A 19,899-nucleotide genomic window follows, 5' to 3' on the forward strand; every position below is an offset into this window, starting at 1 on the left:
AGGACACAGGCTTACCTCTTCACACCCATGCAACCAGCCCAGGGTGGAGGAGGCTGAGTCATGTGGGAAGATATGTTCTCACAGACTCATCTTTCCGGTTTCAGCATCTGGCTCCTTCACCCACCACATTCCAAAGTCTGCATATTGGTGTGGCTGCTGTTAGCTCAGCCCTGAAGAATTGATATAATAGAGAAGTATTTCACTTTAAGTAATTTTTTTTAAAACTTTTAACACATTCTTTACTTAAAGTGACAAATAAATCAACCCTCCTGGTCTACTCAATCATTAGTACGCTAAGGAATTGCTCACATTTGCCTCACAGTCAGTTGAACTGGGACATTTAGTTCATGAAAATAACTAGGCTGCAACCCATTATTTTAAACAATGCTGACAATGTATTTACTAGACAATCCATCTAATCAATATCCCAGCAATTAACTAGTGATTACAACTCAAATTAAAAATTTTGTGTATATCTATTTAATTGAACTAGAAAGAAATGGGCTAAACATGGAAGATTTATTTTCTTATAATCAATGTTCTCACCTATCCCTAATAATGGAAAATGTCCATAAAATTTTAGATATTTTAAATAAAAGGACTTATCACAACACTTATCTTAACCAAATAACAGTGATCGTTGAAGACCCAGAATATGACTATAGAAACTTTCAGTGCTTTCTGTAGACTCCATCTTTTGCTATCTAAGAAAGAAAGATAAAAACTAGAAGTGGAAAGAAAGAGGTTCCCTATAGTCCTTACTACCTGGTGCTAAAGTACAGGGGTTTTAATGGATTGTACCAAATGCACAAAACTCCAGGTCACATCAAAGAAAGTTCTACACACCTGGAAGTTGAAGGATCAGGGATTACAAGTTGTGTGAGGGAAAAATGGGAGGAGCCAGATAGTATTGGGACATCCTAGGCAATGTTTCCAGCCCACTTTGTGTTCTCCCTTCCCTATCATCTAAGCTTGCTTAATTTGCTTCAGAATTGGAAGAAGGAATTGCAGCAGAAAAATATGTGAAAAAGTTTTTAAACCTACAGATTCTTCTTACTTTAGAAATAGTTGTTACATTGGCAGGAAAAAATAAATGCAGATGTTGGACCATGTTGGAAACCTTGTCAAGAGAGTGGATTGTCTTACACAGAATGGAGATGTGGCTTCTGATTCTGGTGGCGTATATGTTCCAGAGAAATGTGAATTCGGTACATATGCCAACTAAAGCTGTGGACCCAGAAGCATTCATGAATATTGTAAGTTGGGATTTTTGGGAAATGAGATATTTAACATGTTAACATTTGTATCTGTGTATCATTTACATTACGTATTATATTTATACATGGTGGTGATTCATACTAGAAGAGCATAGTGATGAAGTAGCAAATTGTACTGGCAAGAATGCTAAACTGGATGTCAGTAGACCTGGGGTCTCCTCAAACAAATTTAGTAAACTTGGGCAAATGACTTAATCTCTTTGGGCTTCAAACACAATTTAACTTTTCCTTGAACACTTTGGTTCATTGTGTGAGTGGAGAAATAATTAAGGCCTTTTAAGTTAACCCCAGTCCCTTGATTATTTTCATTTTGTCTGTACTTTTTATTCTTTTTTTCCATATTGTAAAGGCATCAGCCTTTGCTTCTTGCTATCAGGGCACCCACTTCTAGTAGTATCTTATACCATTCTAATCTACTCTTTTTATCCTGTTTCTGGACTGGTACTTTGCTGAATAGCAATAAAAGGACCCCGAGTTAGTGCACAGAGAACCTCCTACAAGTAAAATGCATAAATGACAATACATCTCTTTAGGTTTCCCAGGATTTATTTATTTATTTATTTATTTATTTATTTATTTGGTAGCTTTTCAAATTCTAAGCTGGGTTTCAGTAATGGTCACCCTATGGTAACACTTATCCCATAGCAGGGATTGTGACACAAGGTGCAGAGAGACTGTTCTATTTCGATTTCACTACCCTGTGCAATAGATAAGATCATTCACATATTTCAAATCCAGATACTGAGATTAAAGAGGTTAAACAAGTTGAACAAGGCCACACCAATGTAATAGCATAGCTACTATTTAAATTCAGGACTGCCTACACACAAAGTTTATAATTATAAATACTATGCAATAAATCCTCTCTTAGTGAGAAAGAGGAGAGGCTACCTCCAGATGAGTAAGATGATCTTGTGCAATGTCCATCTTCCACAGATTTATCTAACAAACTCTCAGGAAATGGAACTTTAACATATACTTATACTGATTTAAGACCCTTTCTACAGAAGCTTCCTTACATGGGTTCAAAAACTGACAGGCCATAGAAATATTCTGTATCTGCATGGTGCTGAGTATCAGGTTTCTTTTGACCATTCCAATGATTAGGTGGTTTGTCTAGGTAGTTAGCACATTGGTGTCAGTCCTCAGGAGTCATCCTTCTGGCCCTGAGACTGTCCCACTTGAATTCCTCTGGTTTGGAGGTGAGGGGAATTTTTGTAGTGGCAGACAGAGATGATCTTCCTGGGCTCCACCCACTGGGTGTAACCAGCACCTACACACTATTGGGGCTTCAGGAGTCTGTAGACTAAAGCCCACTGAATTAGGCTCTGCCATTAAGCTACTATGCCTGGAAAAAACAAAGTAAAATAGAAAATTCACACAATTGGTGTAAATTCAACAAAACAGAATAAAAGTAGTTGCGAGTTTGAACTGGTTCTGAGGTGGGAGACGGGCAGGACTTACTTTCTGGTCCCAACAGGACACAGCGAATAAACTAGCAGGTGGTGAAAAAAACCAGCGAGAACCAGCAGGTGGCCTGGAAGGCATCCTCTAGTTGCCCTGGCTGCTCATTAGCATGAGACACTCCCACCAGCACCATGACAGTTTACAAATGTCATAGCAATGACCCACAAGTTACTATCCCTTTCCATGGCAACGGCCCGGAAGTTACTGCCCCTTTTCTAGACTTTCTAAATAATCTGCCCTTTAATTTGCATGAAATTTAAAGTAGTTGTAAGTGGACAGAACTACAGCTGCCAATAGCCCATGCACTACTGACTCTGGGAGCACTGCCTATGAGTTAGCCCTGCTTTTCAAGGAGCAGTACCATTCAGTAAAAGATTACTGTCTAATATTACCAGCTTGCCCTTGAATTATTTCCTGGGCGAAGCCAAGAGCCTTCCCAGGGTAAAGTCCCAAGTTTGGAGCTCACCTGTCCTGCATAGATTTGACTCTGTATACTCATGTAATATGGATTATGGTTTGTCTTATACTTGGATAAATAACTGGCTTTATGCATGTATTTTTTAAGCAAGTGTTTACTGAGCACCTACTAGGTCCATGATATTGTGCTATGCACTGAGGTTAGAGAGATTTAAGAATATTAAAAGCCCTGACTTTATGGAGCTTATAGTCCAGCAGGAAGGACAGATCCTCAATTAATCATTATAAGAGCAATGAGATAAAAGAAGAAAACATAAAATAAGGGGAACTAATGCAGAAAGCTTAGGAAAGCTTTGCCGAAGAAAGGTTTCAAAGCCTGAAATCTGAAAGAGAAATAGCAGTTACTTGAGAGGGTGGTAGCAACAAGATCAGCACATAGGACAGCTAGAGCAGCTAAGAACATGCCAGATTCAAGGAGCTGAAAGCAACCTATATCTGGATGGTCTTTTAAACATTGACTTTTTTATACTATTACAAAAGCAATATATGCTTATTATAGGAAATTTTAGAAATACAAAAGAAGGCAATAGTCACCAATGTACTCTGCACCCAGAACGGCTTTGTCATGCCTTTATCTTCATTCTAAGTCTGTGAGGTTTTGTTTTCTTAAAAAGAAATGTCACGTACAATTTACTATTTTCCAACATTTTTTTCTACTTAACAGTGTATATCATGAAGAATTTCCTAATGTTTTAAATATCCTTCCACAACATCATTTCACCTTGCTGCATTATGTTCCATTTTTTTGAATAAATATTTGCCCCAGGTTGGATTCTCTGGGGGACAGACTCTGAGGCAGAATTCATACAAAAATGTTTTTTGAGGAGAATCATCATCATCATCACCTGTAGAAAGGAAGTAGAGAATCAGGAGTAAGGAAAGAAAGAAATCAAATTGTGATACGGACTTCAAAACAGCCTCACTCAACTCCATTAGGAGCTCTGGAGCTAAAACTGCTCTTCAGAGATGTCCTACGTTGGGCTGAGATGACCAGGCCTTTAGACCACAAACAGGTCAGTCCCTGGATGTGGCAGGAAGGGATGTGAATTTGGAGGAAGTGGCTTTCTACAGCTGAGGCCATTCCTACAGAAGATGACAGCCAAGTGTTATCTGCTGACCGCACTTCTAGTGCATGGGACCAGTCATTTATTATCCTGCATAAACTTTCCTGCCAAGTATAGCATGTGGACCATCTTGCCACCTATAGACAACATTTGCAGCATTTGTAGTTCCTTTTCTTCTCAGATGTCCACGTCCCGATCCCTACCTCCTTGGCTCTTTTGAGCAACTTCTATTCAACCTCAAGGCCCAGTCAAATTCTTCCTCCACAAGACATTGCCTGTCCAGCCCTGCTCATTTTGCTCCTCCTGCTCAGAATTCCTTTGCTCCTTCCTCCACTCTCATCCTTCACCCTTCATCTGATACATTACACCTATCCTGTCAATAACGACTTGTCAGATTTCCTCCATTCTCATGTTTTCATATTATATATATCTTATCTACCCAAATAGTTGACAACAGTGGTTCCTGAAGGATAGTTGTCAGATCAGCAGCATCTGCTTTGCCTAGGAACTTGTATGTCAATTTTTTGGGTTCAGCCCAGATCTGCTGTATCAGACTGTGAGTGGGGTCCCACAATTTGTGTTTTAACAAACCCTCTAAGTAATTCTGATGCATGCTAAAATTTGAGATACTTCTACAATTTTTTTTTTTCTTTGAAATGGAGTCTCACTCTGTTGCCAGTCTGGAGTGCAGTGGCGTGATCTCAGCTCACTGCAACCTCCGCCTCCCAGGTTCAAGCAATTCCCCTTCCTCAGCCTCTCGAGTAGCTAGGATTACAGGCATGCACCACCACGCTGGTTTTTTTTTGTTTTGTTTCGTTTTGTTTTGTTTTGTTTTAGTAGAAATAGTGTTTCACCATGTTGGTCAGGATGATCTCAATCTCCTGACCTCATGATGTGCCCACCTCAGCTTCCCAAAGTGCTGGGATTACAGGTGTGAGCCACCGCGCCTGGCCTATAAAATGTTAAGGTTAAGTAGACAATAGTGTCTCACATACATGCATACATATACACTGCATTACATAATGCTTGGTTAATTGAGTTTTAATTATACTGGTAGTTAATGCTTATTGAGTTCCTACTATGTCCTGGGGATTACAGTTAGTGTTATGTGTGCATTATCTTTTTGCCTTTATTGCAACAGTCCCATGGACTATGAACCATTAGAATGCCTAATTTACAGATGAGTGAACTGAAGCATAGGAACAGTTTAACTAAATTTCTCAAGATTATACAGCTAGTTCATATATTAGTGTTAGAACCAGGGTTAAAACTCAGACAGTGGGACCTGGGAGCTTTCTCCTAATGACTATGCTTTTTTGGCCTATATTCTACCTGGGCATGTGATGCCTGGCCACCTTCTCTCTTGCTCTTTTTTAAAGCAGCCCCTAATGCAAATGGTTCTTTCCTTCTCTGCGTTATAACAATGGGCAAGAATAGTGAGGATGCTTAGAAGATATTTGCAGCTGCAAATTTTCCAGAGTGTCTACATGTAACTACCATGTAGAATAAGGATTCTTAACCAGGGGTTCGTATGTAGGCAACAAGATATCTGAAACTCCTGAAATTGAATGTAAAACCATGTTTTCGTATCCATTGTATATCCATTTTTATAGTTCTCCTCAAATTCACAGAGGGAACTTTAACCTGAAAATGTTAGGAATCAATGCTCTTGAGTCTGTGATTTTAGAACTGGAAAGAACCTTAGGAAATGCATGACCCAGGAATGTTCATAAGTTGTCCTGGAACAGGTGTCCCACTGGCTGCTTTAGAACCACCTGATCTGTAACCTGAAGTGGGCTCAAGACTTGGTATGTTGCAATGCCCAGATGATTCTGATGAACAAGGTTTTGGAATCCGGGTTCTGGTCCAGTGGTTCTCAAACATTAGGGTACATCACAATTCCCTAAAGAGCTTGAGACACAAACTGCTGGGCCCAATCCTCCGAGTTCCTGATTCAGTAGGTTTGGTTGGAACCTGATAATTTGCATATCTGACAGATTAGTCCAAGTGATGCTGATGCCTTTGTCCCAGGGCCCATACTTGGAGAACCATAATTCTAGTCCAGTTTCCATATTAAGACAAAGAAAGTAAGGACTAGAGAGGGTTGGCAGATTTTTCTAAGGTAACATGATTAGCTTGGGAAAAGCAAGGACTTTGTGTTTTACAGCATCAAGGAATCTACTCTTACTTTTGGATCATTGAGAACATAGCCACAGAGAACTGAACTCAAAAGAGATTGTGCTTTTTCCATAGAGCGAAATCATCCAACATCAAGGCTATCCCTGTGAGGAATATGAAGTCACAACTGAAGATGGGTATATCCTTTCTGTTAACCGGATTCCTCGAGGCCTAGCGCAACCTAAGAAGACAGGTATGGGTCACCCCATGTCACTGCAACACAGCAGTCTTCTCTGCAGTCACGACCTCCTTGTGATTTGAATGTAGAAGAGAGCCTGGGTTTTTAGTGCAGACTGACGTCCATTGTTCAGGTCAAAGGATGGTGTCAGTTTCCCCATAGTCTCCATCACCACCACCATATCACTCCCCACTGCCACTAATTATCTCAATTAAACATAGTGTTTGCTTTTCAAAACACACCTTCAAGAAAAGTTCATTTCTTGACTTATTTTAGCACTTAATTCATTCCCCAAAACCCCTCCTATGTAGACATTCTAGAATATTTACTGACATTTCCTTGAACAGACCATACCAACCTCTGCTTATGAAGAATTCAAGCTTTATTATGGTACCTGGTGCCTGCTCCTATACTCTGTATTCCTCATCTAAAGAGCACTTAAAATATTTAAGATGTTGCCTAGCTTTTTACTAAGGGTTTTGAAAAACAAAAGTTCTATACGTACATTTTATTTTATTATTTTATTTTATTTTGAGGTAGAGTTTCGCTCTTGTTGCCTAGGCTGGAGTGCAGTGGTGCGATCTCAGCTCACCGCAACCTCTGCCTCCCGGGTTCAAGCAATTCTCCTGCTTCAGCCTCCCCAGTAGCTGCGATTACAGGCATGCGCCACCACGTCCGATTAATTTTTGTATTTTTAGTAGAGACAGGGTTTCTCCGTGTTGGTCAGGCTGGTCCCGAAATCCCGACCTCAGGTGGTCTGCCTGCCTCAGCCTCCCAAAGTGCTGGAATTACAGGCGTGAGCTACCGCACCTGGCCTATATGTACATTTTAAATGTTTGATATATGTTTCCGTAGTTCATACAATTCCACCCTTTTGTATGTGGGATTTTCAGCTATTGTTATCTTTTTAAAAATTTGTCTTCATTACTAAAACATGAATATTTTTCATTCTATTTGGCTGGATTCTTTTTAATACTAGCAGTAGGTTTATAGTAGCAACTATATTGTCTTTTATGTGTACAGATAATATCATGTCTTGGGTTATTTTGATATGCCAGATACACTGATAAGTGCTTTATTTGTATTAGTCTCATTTAATTTTCACAATTACCCTAAGAAACTGCTACTCATATATGTTAAGTAACTTACCCAAAAAGTCTGTGCTAGTGCTTGCTAGTGAGTTGTAAAACCTGCACTCAAATCAAATCTGTCTCTCTGCCATTATAGCCCATGTTCTTAACTAGGACCAGAAAATGCTGGACAAATGCTATTAGGCTTTGGTGTAAAGAAACTTTGGGGTTCTGTTTTACTCTAATTTGTACTTGTGTAGCTTTTTGAAAACCACCTTTTTTTTTCCTTACGAACTGCACAGCTGTGCCTTACAAATGTCTAGCATGTACCTTAAGCATCTTTGAACTTAAATTTCTCCCTCTGGACCACTGTTTCATCAGATGTCTATGCAGTTTGCCTTGGTCCTTCTTTTGGCTGACTTTATCAGAGTTCTTCCCTGGCCACCCTATTCAAAATTGCAGCTCTTTGCTACCTATTGAGTTCTAGCCCCTTACCCTGCTTACCTTTCCATATCGCACTTACCATCACCTGATATAATAGGTATTTTCATGTTTGTCTATCTTCTGTCTCCCCCCAATCAAAGGGTAAACTCAATGAGAGCAGAGACATCATTTGCTTTGCTCAAGGCTAGAACCAGTAACTAAATGAGTGCTGAGCACATTCTGGTGCTAATAAATATTTGTGGGATGAATTATAGATTTTGTATAAATAAATGAAGAGCCTGGGGACATGGCCCCACGAATCCCAGGGGAATGGGCAAAGCACAGTTCTTCCAAGCAATCAAGTGACTTAGCAATTATTAGGCATGGGGGTCATCTGCAGCCTCTATTCATGGATGGAATTTGTTTTCTTACATCCTGTTGATTCAGGATGTTCACACATTGCCCAGGTGTTTGAGGTTCAAGGAATCCAGCTCCTTGGTCCAGCTGGTGCAGAATACTTCTCACTAGTGGCCAGTGTTGTTGGCATGTGCCTCTTCAGAGGCAATCTCCCGTATCAAAAAAGAAGGTTTTTTTCACCAACTTTTCAAAAAGAGAGCCAATGAAATTCATACTGAAAACAACTGAAAAATGTTTACTGAAAAGCTTATAGCTTGTGGAAGCGGCCTTTTTATCTTTATCAAAGGATCTTAGTTGGCTTCAATATTGAGAAAGAAAATAGGCTGGGCCATCCTCAGAAATGACAGCTGTGTAGCCCTTACATACTCAGCCTGCTGGCTGTAATTTAAATAGAAGACCTAGGGGATGTTTGAAATGATATAAATGAGCCAGTCCTCTTGTTAGGGGAATCACAAGAACAAACTGTATGGCTAAGTAGAACCAAGGAGACCGTAACCATGGGAAATGCCCTAAAGACTCTCAAGGGGAGCGTTGATCACCTTGGTGTGAGTGTCCTGTGTTAACACAGCTGAGGTCACCTCCCTGAGAGCTAAGAGGATGAACTAAATGACCAGACATCGAGGAAAACCTAAAATAACACCGAGTTCCTGTCTCCTGGCCCTTCACTAACAGTCCACAGTGACCTTAACATTCTCTCCCTTGAGAGATAAAATGAGGCAAATAGAATTCATGAAGACTGTCAAGATGCTGGATGAGTTTGGTGTAGAAGGGCTTTTGTCCTACAGGGAGACTGCAAGTGTGTTTGGTACCCCTTTACAACAATAATAACAAGAGCTACCCATCTGATCTGAGGTTGGGCAGCATGCTGAGTGTTTAATGCACAGTACCTCATTTACCCTTCCCCTGCCAAAATCCTGTGAGGTGGGCAATTGTCCTCATTTTGCTAATGAGGACGCTGAAGCTCAGAAAGTCACTTGCTTTAGAGAATTATAACAATAATAATGAAAGCAATAAAGCTGTTTTTACTACAGGTGTCTTCTAAGCCATATTGTGGTATGGGTATTGCACTCATGATTTGATTTAATTCTCACAAGTCCTGTTGAGGGCATGATGTATTTTTTCCTCCTAATAGGGCAGCACTTTATTAATCTTTCAGTCAAATGTGCTAATGACAAAATTATATATATGCCTTAATTTATTGAACACGTTAGAATTCTTAAAACCCTTCATCCTTCTCTATTCTCTACTGATATTCTTGTAATTCTTTATTTTGATGTAATTTCCAATTTATGGAAAAGTTCTGGGAATAGTACAAGGGACTTCCATATACCGTTTGCCCTGATTTACCAAGTGTTTACAGTTTTACCTCATTTATTTTATCATTATCTCTCCATCTCTTACGTGTATCTTAATGCTTTTTCCAAAACCTTTGATGGTAAATTTGAGACATACATCATGCCTATTTGCCCCTAAGTAACTTCAGCGAGTATTTTCCAAGAACAAGAGTATTCTCTTCTATAACTGCAATACATTTATCAAAGTTAGAAAACAAACATTGATTGACATTAGTATTTAATTCATAGTCTATAGTCAAATTTTGTCAATTGTCCGAAAGTCCTTTATAGCTGTTTTCCCTCCTCCGGTTTATAATCTAATCCGGGATCATTTACTACATTTGGCCATCAAGTCTGTCTCCTTCATAAACAATTCCTAAGGTTTTGTCTTTTTGATTTTTGCATTTTTGAAGAGTTTTGGACAGGGATTTAATTTGCTTTATCTGATGTTTCTTCATGGTGTGATTTAAGTTATACGTTTTTGGAAAACACAAAAGTGAAGTCATATCTTTCTTGGTTATGAAGCAAATAATGTTGGCTTGTTCCAATACTGATAATAACTAATGACTTTGTTAAGGTGGTATCTGCCAGGTTTTTCTAAAGTTAGTATTTTTCCTTTTGTAATTAACAAATAAGTTATAGGAAGATATTTTCAGGATACGTAATATTCTGTCTTTAAACTTTTACTCACTAATTTTAACATTCACTGATAATTTCAATCTTTCTGAATTTGTTAGTTGGTATTATACTGTAAATCAATGTTTTGTATTTACTAAATGGCATTCTGTAAATAAGAGCTATTCCTTCCAACTATTTATTTGTTCATTTATTTATTGGTCTCTACATGGACTTGAGCATTCTTATTTAATGGGATATAATTTTTTATTATTTATTTGATGCTCAATATTTTTGTATTTGAACAGTGGGAGTTCCTTCAAGCTGGCTTGTGGGTCCTTTTGACAAGGTCTCTTAATTACTAAACCATATATATATATGGAAAAGTTCTGGGAATAGTACAAGGGACTTCCATATACCGTTGGCCTTGATTTACCAATTGTTTACAGTTTTACCTCATTTATTTTATCATTATCTCTCCCCCATCTCTTACGTGTATCTTAACGCTTTTTCCAAAACCTTTGATGGTAAATTTATTCAATTTATATTCAAACAATTGAATATAAATATTATATTCAATTATTTATTTAACTCATTGAGCACCTACTACTTGAAAGTAAATATGCTGGTGTCATAAGGACCTTAATATATATATATAGAGAGAGAGAGTGTGTGTATATGGTGTGTATATATGTTATATATATGGTGTGTGTATATATATGGTATATATATACCTTAATAATCATACTATACCATCTACTGGGGCACTTTCAATATTTCTGAAGAGCCCAGACAAGTCTGATAATAATTATACAAAACTAACAACAGAAGTTAAATTTTATAGATTCTTTTTCTACCAGGCAACATGCCATCCATTCCTTGTGCTCTATTTTATTAAAGCATAACACAAATCTTATTTTACTGATGAAGAAATCAAGACACACAACAAAGGTTGTGTAATTGACCACGATAACTAAGCTAGCAAGCAGCTGAATCAAGATCTGAACACAGGTTTGTTTGATCTGAAAGCTCTTATTCATTACTGGATAACAAGAAAGGGCGAGAACATTTCACACAGTTGAATTTGTCTCTTTTTGCAGGTTCCAGGCCTGTGGTGTTACTGCAGCATGGCCTCGTTGGAGGCGCTAGCAACTGGATTTCCAACCTGCCCAATAATAGCCTGGGCTTCATTCTGGCAGATGCTGGTTTTGACGTGTGGATGGGGAACAGCAGGGGAAATGCCTGGTCTCGAAAACACAAGACCCTCTCCATAGACCAAGATGAATTCTGGGCTTTCAGGTACATGAAAATCTTGCGAATGAAGGTAGACATGTCTGCCTTTCAAAAAAATGGGTAAAAAAATATGGCTTCTAGTATTTGGTTGAATTATTTTGGTTGAGTCATCATTATCCTAACATGATATCCCCCAATTTTCTTGATTAACTAGTGATTCCTTGATTGAAGTAGTGAGAAATGCTGAGTTCTCCATGTAGAAGGTTGGGTCTAGCTAATAGGGTGAGAATGGTGGTTGGTGTCAGGTGACTGAGATTGGAATGAGAGAAGTGTAGATCCATTTCCTTGTAGGGAGGTAATAGTATAATAGTACTCCAGAAGCAGAAGAGACCAGGCAGCATTAACAAAAAGAAGGGAAATTATTAAGCCTAGTGTGTTAGTCCGTTTTCACACTGCTGTAAAGAACTGCCCGAGACTGGGTAATTTATAAAGTAAAGAGTTTTAATTTACTTACAGTTTAGCGTAGTTGGGGAGGCCTCAGGAAACTTACGATCATGGCAGAAGGTGAAGGGGAAGCAAGGCACCCTTTTCACAAGGCTGCAGAAAGAAGTGCTGAGCAAAAGGGGGAAGACCCCTTTATAAAACCATCAGATCTTATGAGAACTCACTCACTATCACGAGAACAGTATGGGGGAAACCACGCCCATGATTCAGCTACCTCCACCTGGTCTCTCCCTTGACACGTGGTAATTACAGGGATTATGGGAATTACAATTCAAGATGAGATTTGAGTGGGAACACAAAGCCTAACTATATCACCTAGGGACCATCGATTTGACTTACACATCTCTCATGCTCGTACAAAAGATGTTTAATGCTTTTATTTAAATTACCTATTGATGTTCAACTCACTTTTTATACCTATCAGAGAAGGGCCACTTCAGCATCTTTACAACTATTCCTGTAAATGAATCTGCATAGCCCCGTGCTGTTCTGCTTAATAGTAGAACAGGACACTTCCACTAGGAGTTGGGTTATGTGCTCAGTAAATATTAGCTGAAGACGATTATTGTTATATGACAACATCTTGAGAAAACAGCAGTTCGTTGACAGCCTGTAACTCCAGAGACACCCATGCACCATAGGTTTGAAAGAAATCCATTCTGAGTGTTGTGAGGGACACAGTAACAAGCATTTAGGGTTGATAACTCAAGGGCTTATTTGTAAACCCGGTGGCGGGGGGTGGGGGGTGCTTTTGTTTGTTTCTGATTATAACTTTTCATATAACTTTGTCTTTTCCCCTTGTAGTTATGATGAGATGGCTAGGTTTGACCTTCCTGCAGTGATAAACTTTATTTTGCAGAAAACGGGCCAGGAAAAGATCTATTATGTTGGCTATTCACAGGGCACCACAATGGGTAGGTTCAAAGTAAAGCAGGTTTGTATACTCAGAAGAAATGTGAGCATATGATGCGAGCTATCCCTGAAATCAGTCACCTTGTGCTTCCTTCAGACCTGGTCTTGTCATCTTCAGATTCATGTAGTCCCCAGCAATGTGTCTAGCATATACACACATGTGCTAGATATAGCATATCTCTGTGCTGTATGTGTCTAGATATAGCATATCTCTCAATATAAACATTTTCTCAAAGCCAACATCGTTATATTCAATTATTTATTTAACTCATTGAGCACCTACTACTTGAAAGTAAATATGCTGGTGTCATAAGGACATTATAATTTTATAGGAGAGGTAAGATACAATCAAACACATAATTATTGAAATATCTTGTTAAAAGCAAAGTACACATTTTATGAGTTCTAAAAATATTCAGTATTTATGTTGACATATTTCTTCTTTTGTAGGCTTTATTGCATTTTCCACCATGCCAGAGCTGGCTCAGAAAATCAAAATGTATTTTGCTTTAGCACCCATAGCCACTGTTAAGCATGCAAAAAGCCCTGGGACCAAATTTTTGTTGCTGCCAGATATGATGATCAAGGTATGTGACTCCTCAGAAAATTTCCTGTGTACGTAGGAAAATCTTCTAGCCCAATTTCCTAAAACAGAAACTTTTAAAATTACATCTTTTCTGGCTGTCATGTAATGACTACTATGTCATTTCATATTTTTACAGGGATTGTTTGGCAAAAAAGAATTTCTGTATCAGACCAGATTTCTCAGACAGCTTGTTATTTACCTTTGTGGCCAGGTGATTCTTGATCAGATTTGTAGTAACGTCATGTTACTTCTGGGTGGATTCAACACCAACAATATGAATATGGTAAGTGGGAGCCTAGTAAATTCCCAGAATCCCAGCATAAAGCTGGGAGTCATATGGCTCACCCCTGGAGGGACAGTTAATGCCAGTGAAGACGCATAGTAATGATACATTCCCAGTAACTCAGTTCTCTCCAAACTGTAAGGAAATAAGGGAAATGCTTCAGTATGGACTGAAACAAGGTTCACATAAGGGCATTGCTAGATATTAAATCACAGATTATAGATGGAAGAGGTCTGAAAGCAGTTTTACTACAGTGAATTAAATTAAAAGGCGCGATTAGCACGTTAGACAACAGAGAGAACTGTCATGCATCATCCATCTCTACCCTCCACTGGGGTCCTGTAGGTTTGTAGTTTAAGTTCTTTGATGGAACATCAGGGACCTTTGTTTTGGCTTAGGCTACCAGTTGGTATCACTCGGTGGGTTCCCTAGGAAGCATACTCTGAGATGGAGATTAATGTGAACAATGATTTTGGTTCTGCTCTAGGGATGATACCTAGAGAAGGAAAAGAAACAAGATTAGGTAGATGAAAAAGTCAAGTAGTGATGCAGTCTCAATAGGAGCCTTCGTTGATCCTGCAGGGATTTGTGAAGATAGGATGACCCTTCAGAACCATCTCAAGTTAGGAAGAGAGGGCTGGGTCTTTATACACCACGTCAGTCATTTAATGTTGCCACACCAGTAACAGGGGAGCATTGGGCAGTGTATCTCCCTACAACTGAAGCAATCCTCAAAGCAGGCTGAGAGTGGAGGGCTGTTTGCCAGCAGCACTGCCAGCAGCTGGGGCAACATTTCTTTAATTCTGGAGATTTTTTCTTCTTTTTTAAGATTAATAATTTGATTTATAGTAACCATTTGATAAGCATATATTACATACCAGGCTAATTTGTAACCTATACCAAACCTATGAGTGTTATTAACATCCCCACTTTGCAGATTAGTATACTAAGATTTAGTGGATTAAATGACTCACCCAAATTCACCTAAAAATTAAACTGCAGAGCTAGGATTTGAATATAGGCCCCATACCAGAGCCCTCATCCTAAATATCACTAGTAAATTTTTTTTAAGTAGAGGCCAGATCTCTGATAAGAAACTATTCTCAGATGAAAAATACCAGTGTCTGGCAATACATTTAGTGACATTTTATTTATGTGCATGTACATATTTTTGTTTCATAGATAATTGCTGATAATTTAATAATGTTCCCATTTCTTAGTCTGACACCCAGGAGATTTGGTCTTGACAGGGTATACATCTTGTGAGTTTTTCTATGTCCCCCAAAATACTCATGCTTTGTTACAGAGCCGAGCAAATGTATATGTTGCCCACACTCTTGCTGGAACATCTGTGCAAAATATTCTACACTGGAGCCAGGTAAGAATGTTGAATTTGCAGTCTTTGCTAAATGTCCTTTCATATTTTGTGTAGAATAGTCAAAGGACACCCTTTAGATAGCCCAGGGATACTTCACACTTATTCTAAGATGAAATGCAATATCATCGATGCTATTTTGATGGAGAATTTGATCTAGATCATGAAACTTTTCAAGAAATGGGAAGAAAGGACAGAAGTAGCCTAAGGACTTCTTTAGATCTTAAAATTATTAATTTAGATGATCCAAGTGAGACTTCTATCTCTAAACACCTCAAAGATGTGGCTCGGGAGAATTATGTTTCTACATCTTCTCTTCAGCTCCTCCAACAATACAGTCGAGTAGAAACAAAAATGCTAATGTGGGGTCTGTCAAAAGAGATATTCACAGGAATCCTTCACACTGCAAACTTTACCTGCAATTACAGGAAACACACACCTCTGTGTGTCTATGTGGTGTCTGTGACAGACAGAGGGATGGGGGAAGGAGAGAGTTCTCTCTGTTGAAGGGTGGAGGGTAGGGGAGAGAGAGATAGAGAGAGAGAGAGACACTGAGAGAGAGAGCGAGAGAGCAATTGTACCATCAAAACCAGAGAAGAATTCTAAGTTGGATTAAATTTTGGTTGCTGTCTTCCAGGATCACTACATTGCACAATTCCAGGGCACGATGCCCCATTGTAGCCCACAGAGTTGTGGAGGGTACCCACTCGCACTAATTACAATGAGTATGCACTTCCTGGAGTTGATAATGCAATGATTAAGAATTTATGTAGTCCCTCTTTCTTCTCAAAAGGCCTCATTCTTGTCTTACCATTTTCCTGAGACGCTTATTCCAATGTTGAACAGAAGAGCAGCTCAGCCTTTGCTCTCTGCTTCCCTCACGAGTGCACACTGGCTAGCACATTTCCACCACCAAACCACGCTTATCCACTGAGACATTGGAATACCTTGCAAATTTTTGTTTCCTTTTAGGCAGTGAATTCTGGTGAACTCCGGGCATTTGACTGGGGGAGCGAGACCAAAAATCTGGAAAAATGCAATCAGGTAAGAGAATCAAATACCATCTGCTGAAAATGTATACATTGGAAATGTATGACGGAGAAGTTATAATGACAGTTTATTCTAGATATGGGAATAAAATATGAAAATTTAAGCAGAAAATAATAGTTCATGTTTGACTCCATGTAAAAATGGTTAAGGTCACAGCTTAGCCAAGAAAACTCTTTGCTTTTACAACGGAGTAGGAGGCCTTTTTTGCTGAGGCTGTCTCCCTGAACAAGGTACTGGGCTTCTCAGGAGCAAGATGAAGTAGATTTAGTCAAGAGAAGAGTGTAGTCTATGGTAGATACTAGAAGGATTATTTTAGAATAAAACAAATGGGATGGTGGCAGTAAGTTTGTTTCATAGCACAGTAAAAAGAACATTAAATGGCAAGTCAGGATTGCTGTATAAGTTATGCTTCTGCACTATAAACTTCTGTAATAGGAGCTAGGCTGCTTTAATTTTTCAGGCTTCGATTTCTTTACCTTTAAAATAAAAATTTTGGGCTTAGAAAATCCATAAGCGTTCTCCCTGGTTATACTTTCAATGAATCTGTAATTTGCAAGTTAAATTTTTTTAAATGTTATACATTACCCAAGAAAATATGTAGCTAATGCTATGAATTAAAATTAGATTTCAAAGTGTGGAGATTCAGAATTGCGTAGGTATGCCCTTTAGAACGTAAAATCTTCTGAAGATTTTTGGTAATCATGTGTGTGAATGTCAATAAGTATTTGCCAGAGAAACAAAGCTGAAAGGGGCAGATTAGACACAGTTTAGTCTTTCTTTGAGAGCCTCACATCATAATATCCTCTGCCTTACATCGATCTAGATATAAAATGCTAGGAAACTGGACAAACTGTGCAGTGCCCCTGGATAGTGAGCTCTCAGTCTCTGGTATCAGCTGCTTCTCTTGAAGTCCTTCTTCACCGTGTCCCATAATATGTCTTTAGGGAAAGTATTCCTGTTCAAAGACTTTTTTTTTTTTTTAACATTTATTTATTTATTTATTTATTTATTTATTTTTGAGACAGAGTCTTGCTCTCTCACTCAAGCTGGAGAGCAGTGGTGCAGCCTCGGCTCACTGAAACCTCCACCTTCCAACTTTGAGCCATTCTTTTGCCTCAGCCTCCCAAGTAGCTGGGACTACAGGCGCACGCCACCACGCCCAGCTAATTTTTTTTTTTTTTTTTTTTTTTTGTACTTTTAGTAGGGATAGGGTTTCATCATGTTGGTCAGACTAGTCTCGAACCCCTGACCTCAAGTGATCCACCCACCTCGGCCTCCCAAAGTGCTGGGATTACAGACATGAGCCACTGTGCCTGGCCCTAAGATGGATTTAATTTGTCAACATTTAATGGACTGAGTTCTAGAGAAATTGATTCATGCAGAATAGGCACCAGAAAATGGGAGTGGAAGGGAAGAGAAAATAAACTCACAAAAAAGTATCATAGAATCACAGAAACTCAGAGCGAGACATGACATTTAGTTCAATCTTTTCACTTGTAAGATGACAAAAAATATTACCCATAGAAGTTTTCAACCTTCCTTATCCAAATTAGGCCATAGCTCTAAATTCTTAAGGAGCCACAAAGAGAAACCAGAGCATCTAGGATTGGAGCTAAGACTCCATGGTGGATTTCCTTAGTAAGAAATGGGCCTTACCACTTTTGAGGAAAGTTCTGGATGCTGATTAATCTCAAGGGCTCAGCCGGCTGAGCTAATTCTACTAACACTGCATGAATACAGAAAGTACCTAGGAATTAGGAATACTAATAGGTATATTTGGTGGGGAAGGGTGAAGAATAAGGGTGGGAGCAGGTATTTAACTTTTACTTCCCTTTAGCTCAAATTACCTGTGTGCCATAGGCCATGGTTCTGGCAAATGCAGTCAAGCTGGGCCTGCCCCAAAGGCTGCCTGGGATCACATAAAGACTGTGAAGATGCAGAGCCCTTCCCAGCAGGTTCCTTGCTTTTCTCTGTGGAATATAATTCTTGTCTCACAAAATGTTTGTGAAATTATCTTTTAAAAGAACAGGAGAATTATTTTTAAATACAATTTATTTACAAAATAATAGGAAGAAAAAAGAAGTACAAGACATTACGTGTTTTTTGTGTTTTCTCATTTAATCTACAAGTTATTACAGATATTATCCCCAGTCACAGAGGAAGAAACCGAGGTTCAATAATGTTAAGTAATCTTACCTTTAAGTAAGGACGGCAACAGCAATTCTTAACAGAGTTGTGTGGCTCTGACACCCGTGTACCCTTCACCACAACAGATGGCATGTTTATTATGTCTATTTGAAACATAAATTATGTGTCTGAAAGTCCAAATGTCACCTACAGTTAAGAACTATTCCTTTTCTCTAGCCAACTCCTGTAAGGTACAGAGTCAGAGATATGACGGTCCCTACAGCAATGTGGACAGGAGGTCAGGATTGGCTTTCAAATCCAGAAGACGTGAAAATGCTGCTCTCCGAGGTGACCAACCTCATCTACCATAAGAATATTCCTGAATGGGCTCACGTGGATTTCATCTGGGGTTTGGATGCTCCTCACCGTATGTACAATGAAATCATCCATCTGATGCAGCAGGAGGAGACCAACCTTTCCCAGGGACGGTGTGAGGCCGTGTTGTGAAGCATCCGACACTGACAAGCTTAGGACAGCCTCATGAGGGATGGGGCTAGGACCCATGAAGGCAGAATTACAGAGGACAGAGACCTAGTATACATTTTTCAGATTCCCTGCACTTGGCACTAAATCTGACACTTAACGTTTACATTTTTTTTCAGTAAATTAAAGTCTTTATTGGGTAAATAGAGGTTTCACATGCTATTATATATTCTACCATCTTGAAGGGTAGTTTTAACTAACAGTCAGAAAGTATCTAGACATTCTCTATATCATTCAGGTAAATCTTTTTAAAACACTTTTTTTTTTTCTATAAGCCATATTTTTGGAGCACTAAAGTAAAATGACAAATTGGGACAGATATTGAGGTCTGGAGTCTCTTGATTATTGTTGACTTTGACAAAATAAGCTAGACATTTTCACCTTGTTGCCATAGAGACATAACACTACCTCAGGAAGCTGAGCTGCTTTAACAACAACAACAAAATCAGTGTTACAATATGGATGAAATATATGTTAAGCATTCTCAGAATAAGGCCAAGTTTTATAGTTGGATCTCAGGGAAGAAAATTTTATAGGATGTTTATGAGTTCTCCAATAAATGCACTCTGCATTACATAAAGCATGTATGTGCATTTCAGTGTCTAGATTCTAGTCCAAGCTTGTTGGAGGCTTTACAGCTTGTTGCTAGGAGACCTAATGGCTAGAAATTTCTGGCTCAATTTTCTGCCTCCAAAAATTAAAAGCTAGGGAGAAAATTGCATAATGTCATGAGCCTGATTAAACAAATTATCACACATTTTATCCTTTTATCTGGACAAAGTTAAT

General features: G+C 38.8%; 1 protein-coding gene across 1 annotated transcript; it reads left to right on the plus strand.

Annotated features, from left to right (window-relative positions):
• Positions 1–940: 940 nt before the first annotated feature.
• Positions 941–19,826, plus strand: LIPM (lipase family member M). Its single transcript, XM_007963482.3, has 9 exons — positions 941–1,256; positions 6,539–6,656; positions 11,601–11,799; positions 13,042–13,151; positions 13,600–13,736; positions 13,872–14,018; positions 15,325–15,396; positions 16,366–16,437; positions 18,808–19,826. Exons 1-9 carry the CDS (start codon positions 1,110–1,112, stop codon positions 19,075–19,077), a joined length of 1,272 nt encoding a protein of 423 aa, XP_007961673.3. The 5' UTR covers positions 941–1,109; the 3' UTR covers positions 19,078–19,826.
• Positions 19,827–19,899: the final 73 nt, after the last annotated feature.

This window comes from Chlorocebus sabaeus, chromosome 9 (genome assembly GCF_047675955.1).
Source record: "Chlorocebus sabaeus isolate Y175 chromosome 9, mChlSab1.0.hap1, whole genome shotgun sequence".
Taxonomy (NCBI): Eukaryota; Metazoa; Chordata; class Mammalia; order Primates; family Cercopithecidae; genus Chlorocebus; species Chlorocebus sabaeus.